The 13,954-nt window shown below is 35.7% G+C and overlaps 2 protein-coding genes across 2 annotated transcripts in view; both read left to right on the top strand.

The window, feature by feature from the left end:
• The window catches only part of LOC127161927 (carcinoembryonic antigen-related cell adhesion molecule 5), a 32,547-nt gene extending 31,308 nt beyond the window's left edge, over positions 1-1,239 (top strand). Inside the window, exon 6 of the mRNA XM_051104692.1 lies at positions 1,153-1,239. Coding sequence (XP_050960649.1) covers positions 1,153-1,224 — 72 coding nt within the window. The 3' untranslated portion in view covers positions 1,225-1,239. The remainder of the gene's footprint in view (positions 1-1,152) is intronic.
• An 8,275-nt stretch (positions 1,240-9,514) lies between these two features.
• On the top strand, positions 9,515-13,128 carry LOC127161940 (uncharacterized). The gene is made up of 4 exons (XM_051104713.1): positions 9,515-10,075; positions 11,651-11,950; positions 12,708-13,022; positions 13,118-13,128. Exons 1-4 carry the CDS (start codon positions 9,952-9,954, stop codon positions 13,126-13,128), a joined length of 750 nt encoding a protein of 249 aa, XP_050960670.1. The 5' UTR covers positions 9,515-9,951.
• The last annotated feature ends 826 nt before the right edge of the window (positions 13,129-13,954 follow it).

Below are 13,954 nucleotides of genomic sequence, written 5' to 3'. Positions count from 1 at the left end.
TTTATTGTAAGGTTTTCTTAACTTGCTTATTAACATGAATATGAGAATATTAGCCATTTATTAGCACTAATTAAGCACATATTAATGCCTTATTCTAGATCTCTAATCCTACCCAATACCTAAACTTAACAACTACCTTACTGACTATTAATAGGTTGCAAATTAGGAATTTATTGAGGGAAAAGTCATAGTTAATAGTGAATAAGTGTTGCCCATTTTAAAGTGTTACCGAAATTTTTTAATAGCAGTGTTATTTTAGTATAATTGAGATATTTTAAATTGGTTTATATTTTTTGGCTTTTCATTTTAGATAATGTTTTAGTAATTTTGTTGTGTGGTTTTGCCTTTTTTTTTTTTTTTTTTTTTTTTTTGTATTTTTGTAATATATTAAATTCAACTAAGTAAAAATGAGAAACGTTGCCTTGAAAACTAGCTGCAATTAAATAAATTTCATTTTTTATATTTTATTTTAGTTTTTATCTTAAGTAATATTTTTTTAATGGATTTAGTTTTAGTATAATTATAATAACCCTGTTCAATATGAATTCAGTTCTTCAGACAGACACAAAGAAAAGTATCTATAACACAAAGTCTTCACACTGTCTGTTCCTACAGGATGCACACTATCAGAGACCAAACAGGAACCGAAAACGAAGTACACAGGTGATTCTGTGCTTCTGTCCTGCTCATGTGAAGACCCAAACACCAAACCTGAGGACTTCAGATGGACCCATGTAGAGTCCAGTGGCACTGAAGTGTCCAATGAAACTCCACGATATAAAGACAGAGTTCACACGTTTCACAAGACGACTCCATCAAATCTGTCTCTGTTGATCTCCAATCTGACTGAAGAAGACCAAGGCACTTACAGATACACAGTTATTATTGTGTCAGTGTTTGTCTCTTATCTTGAGTCTCTTTGTCGTTCTGCAGGCTGTGTATTAACTGAACACGACAACACCAAGATCTCATATTTAGGAGAATCAGTGGTTCTTCCATGTTCCTGTGAAGATCCCAAAACCAAACCAGAATGCTTTGAATGGAAGCGAGCAGCTGTAAACGAGACGCTGGTTTCAGACACTTACAAGATCAACGGACCGATTCCAGATGATCAGAGATTCTCCTCATCATCTCTCCTTACGGATCTCAAACCTGACGGAGACTGACGGAGGACTGTATGTGTGTTCAGTCAATGGGAAACAATCCACACACGTGAATCTCTGAAATTTATACAACCGTTTTATTTTATTTATTTATTTATTTATTTATTTATTTTTAATTTTATACAAAAGTTAATATTAAGTGACTCCAAACACAGTTGTCTGATTGTGCTATATTTTGTCAACAAAAATAGTTCCAAACACAGCCACAGCTGTTTCGTTTATTAATGAATCTGCCTTTTTGAATCGACTGAATATAAATATATAAAAATATATAAATATAAAGTGAGTCATTTAAATCGTTTAATATTTCTATATTCAAAACTTCTCTGAATCTTGTCAAAAAATCTGTAAATATTTCTTAATGCCACATTTGTGCTCTTCTGTGCCATGCAAAGGTAAACTGTTGTTGCTGATTTAATTTGACTGGTAACTTATTCTTTCTGATTGTATCATATTATTTAAATTATTATTTTTTGTTTAATTCAAATTTTGGGAAAAAAAATTAATAATAATAAATAAATCTAATTTTTCATGGTCACAAAAGATGACACACATTTTATAAAGTAAGCTTTGAAAAAATATTGCTTTATAATTAGAAGGTTCTTTTCTGTCATTTCTGTCATTATAAAGGGTTTTATAATAAATACAACGAAAGGACATCTAAAATTACCATTATTACAACCCCCCACCCCCCAGCTAAAGATTCCCCCAGTGAATTTTGGCCATTTCCACTACTGCTTATTTCATAAGAAAATTAAAAAAAAATCTAACTAATCCCAAACTTTTGAATGGAATTGTAGATAATAAAAGAATATAATAAAAGGAAAAAGGGGATCTTGGTGTGGTGTATTTCTTACTATTTTTAGAAATTCCGCTGAAAATCCTTCACTTTGCAAAAAAGAGTGGCAACCTGTGTTCACTTCAACCGGCTTTTTCTGAGCCATTACCCCTGTGGTTTTAGATGACACTTTTCCTTTCAGCTTCTTTGTTCCTCTTAAATACCTAAAACAGTCAGGAAACAGACAATCCATCGTCTCCTCCTGGTGAGGTTACTCCAGAGTGAATATATGCTGCGAAAAGGCCGGACAAAAAGATGGGCTGGATTATCTCATTCTTTAAAACAAAGTTAGCAAAAAGTATTGCAATCAAACAATAAGCGAATTAGGAAGTTATCAAAGGTACTCGCACATCTCGCTGCTTACATTCACCACTTTAACAACCGTTCAGAGTTTACATGACATACACTGATCCTCCGTGAGTGGGATGACCGTGAGTCGCGAGCCTTTAGTGACGCCACGTGTTTCGTTTCGGTGCCCGTGTTAACAGATGTCTGCCTGTGCAAATTTGATTTACATCATAAAATAATCACGACAAACTGTGCTGAACAACACAACGTTCCTGTGAATCAAAACTGTTGTCAGTGAAGCGTGTAATTCTTAACGTAGTAACACAGAGACTTTCCACCTATAGCCGCTATGAGGCCGGGGAATGTGTGAAATCCTCCTGCAACCGCGCTGCTTAAACACCTTAATACACTACTGCAGTTACCAAACATGAAAAATGAAAAAAAAAAACTGAAATAAGTCACTTACCACAGTTGTGAATGGTTCTTCTTGCCGCTCCCGAATCGACCGTTGAAGAAAATTCCGCCTCTGTAGATTTGACATTTACAGCATTATGCTGTAGGTTGCGTCAAACCACCACGTGACCCCAGAGTGCATTGCTGTTTACAGCAGTATGCTGTATTATAAGAAAAACAGCCCACTACTGTAAAATATTGCTGTAATTTTTACAGCAATTCGTTACAGTGTACAGTAGGTAATTCTAGTGTGGATTCAAGTCACTTCAAGTCAAGTCTTATTCTGTCAGATAAAGTGTCCCTCTTTTTTTATAGCTTTTGCCAGCTCTGAGACATTTTCTGTTTTCACTGAATGAAAGCTTAAAGTCAAGACCTGATTATTTCAGGGGACTTTGCACAAGGTCATTGTTTTTGAATTTCTGTGTTACTTTTGTTATATTTTCGCACTTAGAACAAAAATATTGGTTTTCCTCTTGTACCATTGTCCTCTTTTATGGTAAGAAATAAATCTCTTGACAGTTCACTCTCAAGTGTTTCCATTGTTGTCAGCATTAAGTCTGAGTATGATTCAGTGGACTATTTAACACTTTTAATTGTCAAGAAATTAGTTATCTTTAACAGTTTTGGTTCAACATACTAACCTGTTGATCAAAGTTTGACAAAGTCACACCAGAAATGATTTAGTTTTATTTAGTAACTTTCAGGAGGGTGTACTCATTTTTGCAACACAACATTTTATCACTTTGATAATAAAATTGTATTTTAACATTCTTCTTTGGTAACTGATCAAGTAAACTTGCTGGAATATTATATCTCTAAAGAACCCTAACATGTCCTCTAAGTAAAGAGTAATTGTCAAATTTGTTAAAGGGGTCCTCGGATGCGAAGTTCACTTTTACATGTTGTTTGAACATTAATGTGTGTTGGCAGTGTATGTACAAATCTACACTATAATGATAAAAATCCATGCAGTGGTTTTTAATTAATCTGTAAAAATAATATCCCCTTTTTCAAATTAAGCCATTCTCAGATGCCTGTCAGTGTGAGGCCGCTCCCACGATAATTGATTGACATTAGCTTCTGACCTCGGACCCTTAAATCAGCTGTAACAGTCCAGTAACCTCCATTGTTTTGATGCCGGAGCAGGGATGTAAGTTAGACAAGAATATCTCTGATTGAGCGACTGAGGTGTTGTGTTGCTGGATGTAATAATGAACATAGTGGTCGTCATTTACTCCCGACATCTGAGCCGCTGAAGATGCAGTGGATTACGTTTGTGAATGGAATGCGCCTCCCGATCTACACATATCCGTCTATGTTCACGTGAATCATTCGTGATCCAGCTTCACTTACAGCAGAAGTGAGTATAAGGGTTTTTTTTTATGAATCTTTGTGATCACCTTTCCTTATAACGTGCTAGTTAGCAAGTTTAGCAGCTAAATGTGGCTAAAGTAAACAGGCTCGTCACTCCACAGAGAGAAGAGAGGGGCGGGGCGAGCAGAGCTCATTAACATTTAAAGCAGCCTCGACCAGAGCAGGATGAATTTTGCCAATGTCTTATTTTCCTCATATTTTATTATGCGTCAATGATGTGATGATGAGAGTTGAATGAATGATGATTGTTTTATGAAACATATAATAAAGTCCAGTTTTCTCTCATTTTTTAGTTGGATGAATGTGTCTAGAGGAGCAGAATAGACAGAGTTTCAGAGAATGGGATGTAAAAACCTACTTAACAAATAATTACACAAGATTAATTGTTTTGTCAAATGCTGCTAAAACAACAGTTTCATGTTAATGTTATATGTCAGTAATGTTTCATTCTATTCTATACTATTAATAGAATGGACGGTTAACGCTGTTACAGTTGCATGAATTACTTTTATTGAACACAACAAATCCGGCTCGTACTATCCGGCTTGCACAACGGTAAACAACCTGTGTCACTTAGAATTCAGTTCCTGCTACAACAACAACCATCCCAACATCCTTTTTTTTTTTTTTTTTTTCCAAAATAACTTAACACATTAATAATAATTTGATCACTTAGAAATGCAATGCAAGACAGCATGTATACATTCAACATTCAACTAAACATTCCACAAGTTCTTATTGTCTTAGCATTATTTGTAATTTCAGAAAGTCTGTATCTGTAATGTTTTTAATAAACTCATTACAAAATAAAGTTTTTTTTTTTTTTTCAATTGGAACTCAGACCTGCACCCTAACTGCAGGTGAACAAATATAGAACTAAACCCTTTTCCTAGATTTCCCAAAGGAGAATGGAGGTATATTTTCGTGGATTACTGAATATAGTCTTTAAGGTAGTGGGGTCTAATCACTTTTCTTCCAGACTTTGTAACAGCAACAACAGGAGTATCTTTGATTGGGTTTGAGCCAATCATTGGGTCCCTATTTCCATCTGCCGGCTTTGTGTTTTCTGCAGTTGTGACTCTGTCTTTTCTGAGGTGTCGCCGGTTTCTCCTCAGAATGTTCCCTGAGTCAAGCTGGACATCATAAGATCTGTGGTCCACGGGTTTCACAACTGTCGCTTTTGTCAAAGTTTTGTTATGCTCCCCTGGCTGGACACGGACTCTGTCTCCCTGTTGTAGAGTGCCTAGATCCTTTGCATGTCTGTTGTAGTATGCAGCTTGCCGTTTTCTGTTTTCAATCTGTCCCTGTTGTGTGTGAACTACCTTTGGTTGTAACAGGTTGTCGTGCATGGGCATCAGAGTTCTGGTTCTCCTACTGAACAACCTCTGCGCTGGGCTTGCTTTGATCCCTTGTGATGGTGTGTTTCTCTGATCAAGCATGGCGAGGTAAGGATCCGTCCCATCAGCCTTTTTCAGCAGTCTCTCTGCAGTCTTTACTGCTGATTCCGCCATCCCGTTGCTCTGTGGGTATCCAGGTGACAATGTCTTATGTTTGAATTCTCACTGTCTACTAAACCTTTTGAAATCTTCTGATATGTATTGTGGGCCGTTATCTGAAACAACAACATCGGGGATGCCGTGTCTCGCAAAATGGGCTTTCAGTTTATGGATGACAGTGGTTGATTTTGTGTCAGGTAAATAGTCCAGCTCCCAAAAATTAGAGAGGTAGTCGACGGTGATTAGGTAGCTTCTATTGTCTAAAGTGAATATGTCGGTTCCTACCTTAGACCATGGGTTGCTGGGTAATTCATGCGACCACAGAGTCTCCTTCGGCTGTTTTACGTCCATAGACCTGCAGATGTCACACTTTTCTACAAAAGTCTTTATCTGATCATTCATGCCCAGCCAATAAACACATTCTCTTGCCCTTCTTAGGCATCCCTCTATCCCCAAATGTGAGAAGTGAATGCACTGAACAATGTCACCTCTGAGTTTGTCAGGGATTACTACTCTCTCTCCTCTGAAGACAACTCCACTTTGCGTACTCAGTTATTCCTGGAAGGAGTAGTAATGTGCAACGTCACTCGGTAAGTCTTTCTTGTTCATTGGCCAACCTTCATGGATTACTTTAATCAGTGACTGCAGTTTCCTGTCTCTACTTGTTTCCTCTCTGATGGCCTTGAATCTTTCTTCTGCTATATGTATGTGATGGACCATGTTTATGCTCTCAATCTCCATTTCTACTGAGTCCTCTGACGCATGTTCAGGTAAGTACGAGCGGCTCAGTGTGTCAGCAAGCAACATGTCCTTCCCCCGGGATGTACGTGACCTCGATGTCATGTCTCTGCAGTCTAAGTAACATTCTTTGCAGCCGTTTTGGGGTATTCAGCAGGGGTTTCCTTATTATATTTTCTAGTGGCTTATGGTTGGAATGAACAGTGACTTTTCGCCCATACGTATACTGATGGAATTTTTCCATCCCGAAGACAATGGCTAAGCGTTCCTTTTCTATTTGGGCATAACCCCTTTCTGTTGGAGTCAATGCCCTGCTTCCATAAGCAACTGGCACTAGGGCTGCACGATTAATCGCACGATATTGTGAGGCGCGCTTAGTCAATGAAGCCGGTACTTTGATTAGTAGTAAAGCTCCATCATGTGCATTCAGCTGGAGCGGCAATTAATACACAGAGCCGTAAATCACTGACAAGCTACGCCAAATCGTGCTCATAATCGAATGCGATTCATCTGCGATTATGAGCACGATTTGGCGTGGCTTGACATCACACAAAGTGAAGACTTTTGCTCTAGATGGATCCGGCAGAATGTCGTCTATTGTCGGCAATGGGAAATGACATCTTTTCAGAGCCCTGTTGAGTGGTCTTGGGTCTATGCATATTCTAAGATTTCCTGATGGCTTCCTGACAATTACAAGACTGCTGATCCACTCTGTGCTACAGTCTACTGGTGTGATGATCCCTCTTTGTTGAAGATCACTCAGCTCTGCTTTTAGTGGTGCCATCATTGCGACGGGAACTCTTCTCTTTGGAAGTTTCACTGGAGTTACTTTTGGGTCTGCTTCCATCCTATACGCACGTTCCAAACGATGATGATGTTTTCATACTTAACTTTCACCAGGTTCATGGCTTGTACTGCCCTGCTACCCAGTAGTGGCACTGCAGACCCCTCATCAACAACCATGAATTCTACTCTGTACAATTTCTTGTTTCTAGGGTTTTGCAGTTTGACTTTACATTTCCCCAGTGGCTGTAGTGTGCTTTTATTGTACATCACCAGCACTTTCTCTGTCTTTTCAATTTGTGTGGCTGGGTTTAGCAGGTTGACAGGAATTATATTACAGCTAGCTCCACAATCTAACTGAAACTTCACCTGTTCTTTTCCTAGGAGCATGGCAGCAAAGTTTCGAGGGCGAATGCTCCGTCACAGTGATCACTGTTTCAACTGTTACACACAAGATGTCTTCGTAACTTTCCTCATCTGACTCTGTGACGGTATGCACTGTCCTTTCTTTCTACTTTTTAGTTTTGCACATTGCAGCAAAATGATTGTCTTTTCCACAGTTTTTGCACTTTTTCCCATATGCAGGACATTTCTTTTTATTTCTTTCATGTACTTTTCCACAAAACTTGCAGTTTACTGTGCTCTTACCATCATCTTTTGGCATTGCATGTTTTACTGCAAGCACCTCCTCTGCCACTCGCCCTTCAATTGTTCTGTTATTTTCTCTTGACAACTCTGTTGCTCTACAGATTGCACACATTTTTCCAACGTCAAATCCTGCTCTCTTAGAAGTCTCTCTCTCAAAACAGAGCTGGTTATGCCGCAAACAATTCTATCGCGGATCAGAGAGTCTTTGATCTGGCCGAAATTGCATGTACTGGCGAGCATTCTTAAGTCCGTTACATATTTGTCAATGTTCTCATCGGAAAACTGATTCCTGACAAAAAAAAAACGGTACCTTTCAACTGTCTCGTTCACTTTTGGACTAAAATGATCATCCAAAGCACTTATCAATCGGTCTACAGTCCGATCCGGTGACTAGGAAGGGATTAGGGTCTCGCAAAGCTCTCTTCCCGTCTCCCCAATGAGATAGCTGAAAACTTTCAGTTTCACGTTTTCGCCGGCATCCGCCAAAGTGAGATCCTTATACAGTGTGAACTCTTCTTTCCACGTTTTCCATGATTTCGCCAGACTAGTTGAGTCCAATTAAGCCAGGGGCGTCGCTAGGGCTAATCATTCGGGGCTCGAGCCCCGAAAGTTTTTACTCCAGCCCCGAATGTTTTTTTTTTTTTTTTTTTTTTTTTTTTGTATGGCCCTATGATTTCCATGGAATTTGTCAAAGTTTGAATGAATGAATCAAAAGTTGGTCATTAAACTTAAATCAAGTCACGATATGAACTAGTATCTGTAAATATTATGCCGCAAAAGACTATTTAAATATGAATCCTGCATGTTCTGTGTGTCTTTTTATGAATGAACGGCGCGGATGTGCGGTTTTGTTTCCTACATATGTAATACTGACGCGCGCAGTGATTTCAGCATCTGCAATTTCACTAAATGAGGACATAAATACATTAACAACATCTCCAGAACTGCTCTGAGAGTCACTTCATGAGCACTTGACTGTTTCATTTGAGTAAAACAAGCGTGAAATGTATACACAGAAATTTAAAGATATTCATGGCAACCCGTCAAAGTAAAAGTTCGGTTTAACTTTATTAATAATTCAGTATAATGTACATGCCTACTACTACTACTACTACTACTACTACTAGTAATTAATAAAAATTTATACAAAAATTTCACACAATAGTTCTTCCATGTTTTACATTTTAATAGTAAATCCCCTTTATTTGCCAAAAATAAAATATAATTTTCATTAAAAGATCAATTAAATCAATATTTTATACCTTCATTTGATAACCAGAAAAATACACACACAGAATTCCATAAGGCTTTTGTAAAAATAAATAAAAGTTGTTTTTATGCATTCAAATAAACAGACATGCTATATTTGGTAACAATAAAGTGAGTGATAAAGTGAGAAAAAATAAAACATTTCATGGGGTCCTAAACATGTAATTTTTCTTAACTTTTGATAAATTGACGGTAAATTGTATGAGATTCATGGTTTTAATTAACTACACATGATTAATTACATTTTGATTAATAAAATTAAATTTAACCATTCAAACCATTTAACCAAACAAAGACCATAAAAATAAAAACAGAAAACAGAATTTGAAAAAAATAAGATAAAATGGAATTTGGGGGGAAAAAAAAATAGGGCCCTCTTTTTGCATGCAACTATATATTTGTTACAGTTATAAATACATTTTCAAATGTATTATTTTATTTGTCTAACATATTTTTATAATGTTATAATTTTGTTATAATACTTTGATATGTTTGTTATTTGCAGTGATTACTATTTACTACTGTTAATAGTGGGACAAGGTCTTTAACCCCCGGTTTAATGCCCCCGGACCCACCTAGAAGGATCCAGGTTCAACCACTTGTGTCTAACAAAATCTTATGTGAGCATGATGTGAGCTCCCACCCAACACCACTAGCCCCTGATGTTTTGGCACCAGCCCCAGATGTTTTAAAATCCTAGAAACGCCCCTGCTCTGACTTTTAAAATTTCCGCTCCTCACTCTGTTAAAAATCACACCGCTCCCACTCCGCTCCGCTCACATACTCTGGTTCGTGCTACAACAACAACCATCCCAACAAGTGAAGTCAGCATTTGGAACAGAGAGGCAGAACTTCTCAGGGTGTGGTAAGAAAGAGAAATATCTATAACACTTCTCTTTTTATGCCCATAAAACGAGTGAACAGAGAGGAAGAGAAGACGGACAGAGACGTGCGGAGAGTCATGGCTTCAGACGTGATGTGTTTGTGTGTTTTTCTGCTCTGCTCTGGACTTCAGTTCACAACAGGTACGACTGAACAACAGAATGAGTGAATTCACACATTTATGTCGCTGATTTACATGAAACACATTCTAATTCTGGTAGCTGTTTCTGTTTCTGCGTCACTTCTGCTGTTATTTTGTCAAGATTTCTATCGATTCACTGCTAGAATGTAGAGTAGCAATCAGAGACATTAACAATTCATGTTATATTTATGTGTGTAAGTAGATTATTGAGACAACTGAAATGTGACTATTGCTCATGAGCCAAAAATGAACAGAAACTGATGGCAGATAATCAGAAAACGGCCAAATATCAGCTTATAATCAGCGTCTTGTCACTATTCATCTGTTAATGTTGTTCATATGAAAAGTTTGTTTTGAAACATCAGTAAATGTTTCATTTGGGTTTCTGTGGGTCTTAAAAACATCTTAAAAGTCTAAATCTGCCCTCCTACAAATTAATGTCTTAAAAGGTCTTAAATCAGAACTGAAAGTTTCCATACATTAATGTTACATGCACTGCAAAGAATAAATATCTTCATTACTCTGTCTTGTTTTTTGAGAAATGAAACTAAATGGAGTGAGTTTGTTTAACCCTCTGGTTGTGTTCGGTCAAATTGACCAAAAATATTAGTTAACGTTATCACATTGGACTCAAACTTGCTGACTTTGTTCACACAGGGTATAAGTACTTCTCTATTTTTTATTTATTTTTTTTTTTTTCGTCATTTTTTGTGGGTTTTATTTCACCTAGTCACACTTGTGGTGTTCCCAGTCAAAAATGACCGGACTCCAAACAACTGCTCATAAATCTGTCATTGTGCTATATTATCACCAAATATTGGATTCAATCTTTTTGTCAACTTGTTTTCTTTCATTTAGGACTGGTTTCATGTCTCTATTTGCATCTGATTAATCGTAAAACCTCATTTTTTGAGTGAAAAAAAAATTTTTAATGAATAATTTTCACAATATTGAGATAAAAAATATGAAAATGTGCACTGTTCCTCACACTAATGTGCTTTAATGTTTAATCAGGAAAACTAAATGCTTTTATTTTGTACAAAATAAAGACTCCATCAGCAGATATTTGTTATTGTTTTAATCATAAATTCACTTCATTTTAAACAGTTTCACAGAAAACAAGACTTCTTATTTGATGTAATTTATTTTACTCCTCATGTACTATAAATGTGTCTTGCTTTAAGAATCGAAACAAAAATACTGATCAAAAACAGCACTTTTTGCTGTGTTTTCAGAAAGTTTCCTTATTCTAGTGAATCTGCTCTTTGTGTAAAATGAATTAAAAATGAATGGAGATCATTTGGAAATTGTTTTTTCAGACTGTTGCTAATATAACTCATTTTGTTTCCTTCAATTTATGACTTAAGTTTTCTTTACTTTTTTTACTTTTTTAGTTTTAAATGTACCTTCATCAAACCTGCAAAAATCCTGTTAATCTAAAGATGTAAAACTAAAAGGAGTTGATGTAATTTGATTAAGGCAGCAGAATTTATGTATATATATATATATAACTTGATATTTTGCTTCTCAAGTAAGTATTCTGATTTAGGATTCACAGTTTTCTGTGTTTTTGTAGGCTGTGAAGTACAGTCATCAAACATCTTCTGTGCTGCAGGAGAGTCTGTGCTGTTGCCCTGCAGGGATATAAAGTCACCGCATACAGACGTCCAGTGGTGGATCTCAGATCCTCAGACTCACACTCCTCAATACTCAGTGTTTCCTGTGGACGCCATTAAGGGTCAGCGATATAAAGACAGAGTTCAGATTCACAATCTCTCACTGTCCATCACTCGACTGACTGTAGACGACACAGAAACATACTGCTGTAAAAGCAAAGAATCTGACAGAATGAGCTGTATTTATCTAAGTATTGAAGGTGAGGAATGTTTGATTTCATAATAATACATGCAAACCAAACATAAAGACTGTCTGTTTGCAGTATTTTCTGATTTATGGAGTGATAAAAAGTCCAAATCATTTCTGTAAAAAAATTTAATAAATCAAAAAAAATCTAATATGACTTTGAACCCTGGCTTTATTAAATGTTTAGATTTATGTTCTAGAAATTAATGTAAATTAGTAAATATGTAATGCTCTATTTACATATTTAAATATAACATTTCAGAAAATTTTGTAATACAAAAAGTTTGTGAACATTCTGTCATTAATCACTCAACCTAATGTCATTCCAAACCTGTAAGACCTTCGTTCATCTTCAAAACACAAATTGAGATATTTTTGATGAAATCCAAGAGCTCTCTGACCCTGCACAGACAGCAACACAACTTAAAATGTTCCCAGACCCAAAAACACAGTAATGACATCGTTAAAATAGTCCATGTGACATCAGTGGTTCAACCGCAATTTTGCGAAGCTGTGAGAATACTTTTTGTGTGCAAGGAAAACAAAATTAATGACTTCATTCAACAATTCTTCTCCTCCTAATCATGTATTCTACCATTATTGAGATTTCAAAACGTATCAAGTTTTGATAATTGTTGGTGAGTTCAAGTGGATGCAGTGTATAGTTTATTCAGTTGTACCAACAAAATGTATTTTTATTGTTTTTGTAATGTCAGATACAGTATATACATATATATAATCAGATATATGATTCTGTTTTGTGTCTGCAGGTTGTTCTGTATCAGAGAATGAAAGATCAGTGGAGATCAGCAGATATTCAGGGGAATCTGTGTTTCTGTCCTGTTTTGTTAAATGTAGCAGCCGTCATAAACCAGATTCACAGTTCAGATGGAAATTACCAAACTACAGAGAAATAATCCAGACCACTGAACTGAACCGACTCTATCAGAGCCGATTTCACATGTTTAATAGAAGTTCAGGAAATCTCTCTCTGCTGATTTCTAATCTGACTGAGGAAGATGAAGGACTGTATTCATGCTGGAGTAATGAGATTCAACACAAGAACTTCAGTCTCATCATTAAAGGTAAAGAAATAATGAATTCTCACATTTTTAAGTGATTTTCCTAGGAACGAGATGTTTTGCAGATTAATTAATTTTATTTGATCATCTTTTTGAAGATGAACTTTGAAGCTTGAACCTTCTCAAACTTATGAACAAATGTTTTTCCACTAACGTTAATAGTTCAACATTTTTTAAAGTTCTCTGAGATTCTATTAGATTTTTGAGTTTTTTTTTTAATTTTAGTTAAAGTTTTAGTAAATTCTGATTTTGTGTATTTGCTATTTTTAGTAGATGTTCTGCTTTCCTCTTTTTTTAATTTGTATTTGAGTTTTAGATTTAGTCATTTTAGTACATCACTTTATGAAAGAATGAGAAATGTTGCTTTTGGCAGCAAATTAAAAAATATATATATATATTTTTTTTTTATTTTTTTACATTAACATTTATTAACATTTACAGTTAACATTTATTTTATTTCAGGTAACACTTTTTATGGTTTTAGTTTATTTAAATAACACTGATCTGATTTTTTTTTATATAATTTTCTCAGAATGTCAACACGAAACAGTTTAGCTTTTAAATGTTACTACTTGTTTTAGAATGTTAAATAATGTTACCATGTTTGCTAAATGGTAAAATGAAATGTTCCCTAAATATTCACATAACCATTAAGAAAAAAATGCATGTTGAGAGAATTCTAGGACTTTTTAAGCACTACTTTTTTTTTTCAAAGACTTCAGCGATCTCATTTATGTCTTCTATTTTAAATTCTAAACCATGTTAATTTTCTTAAGATATTTGTATTTGCGTAAACTTCTTTTGTTTTTATAACTGTAATGCCTCATTGGTTTGATTTTTTTCTATTGTTTATTAATAAAATCAGAAAAAAGATTTGCGAAATCGCTCCGAAATCGTAATATGAATTACATGATTCGCGATCCGTGCTACGAAGA

The sequence above is a fragment of the Labeo rohita genome, unplaced genomic scaffold, assembly GCF_022985175.1.
Source record: "Labeo rohita strain BAU-BD-2019 unplaced genomic scaffold, IGBB_LRoh.1.0 scaffold_78, whole genome shotgun sequence".
NCBI lineage: Eukaryota > Metazoa > Chordata > Actinopteri > Cypriniformes > Cyprinidae > Labeo > Labeo rohita.
The sequence above is the reverse complement of the archived record's forward strand: the minus strand, read 5'-3'. Positions and strand labels throughout refer to the sequence as shown.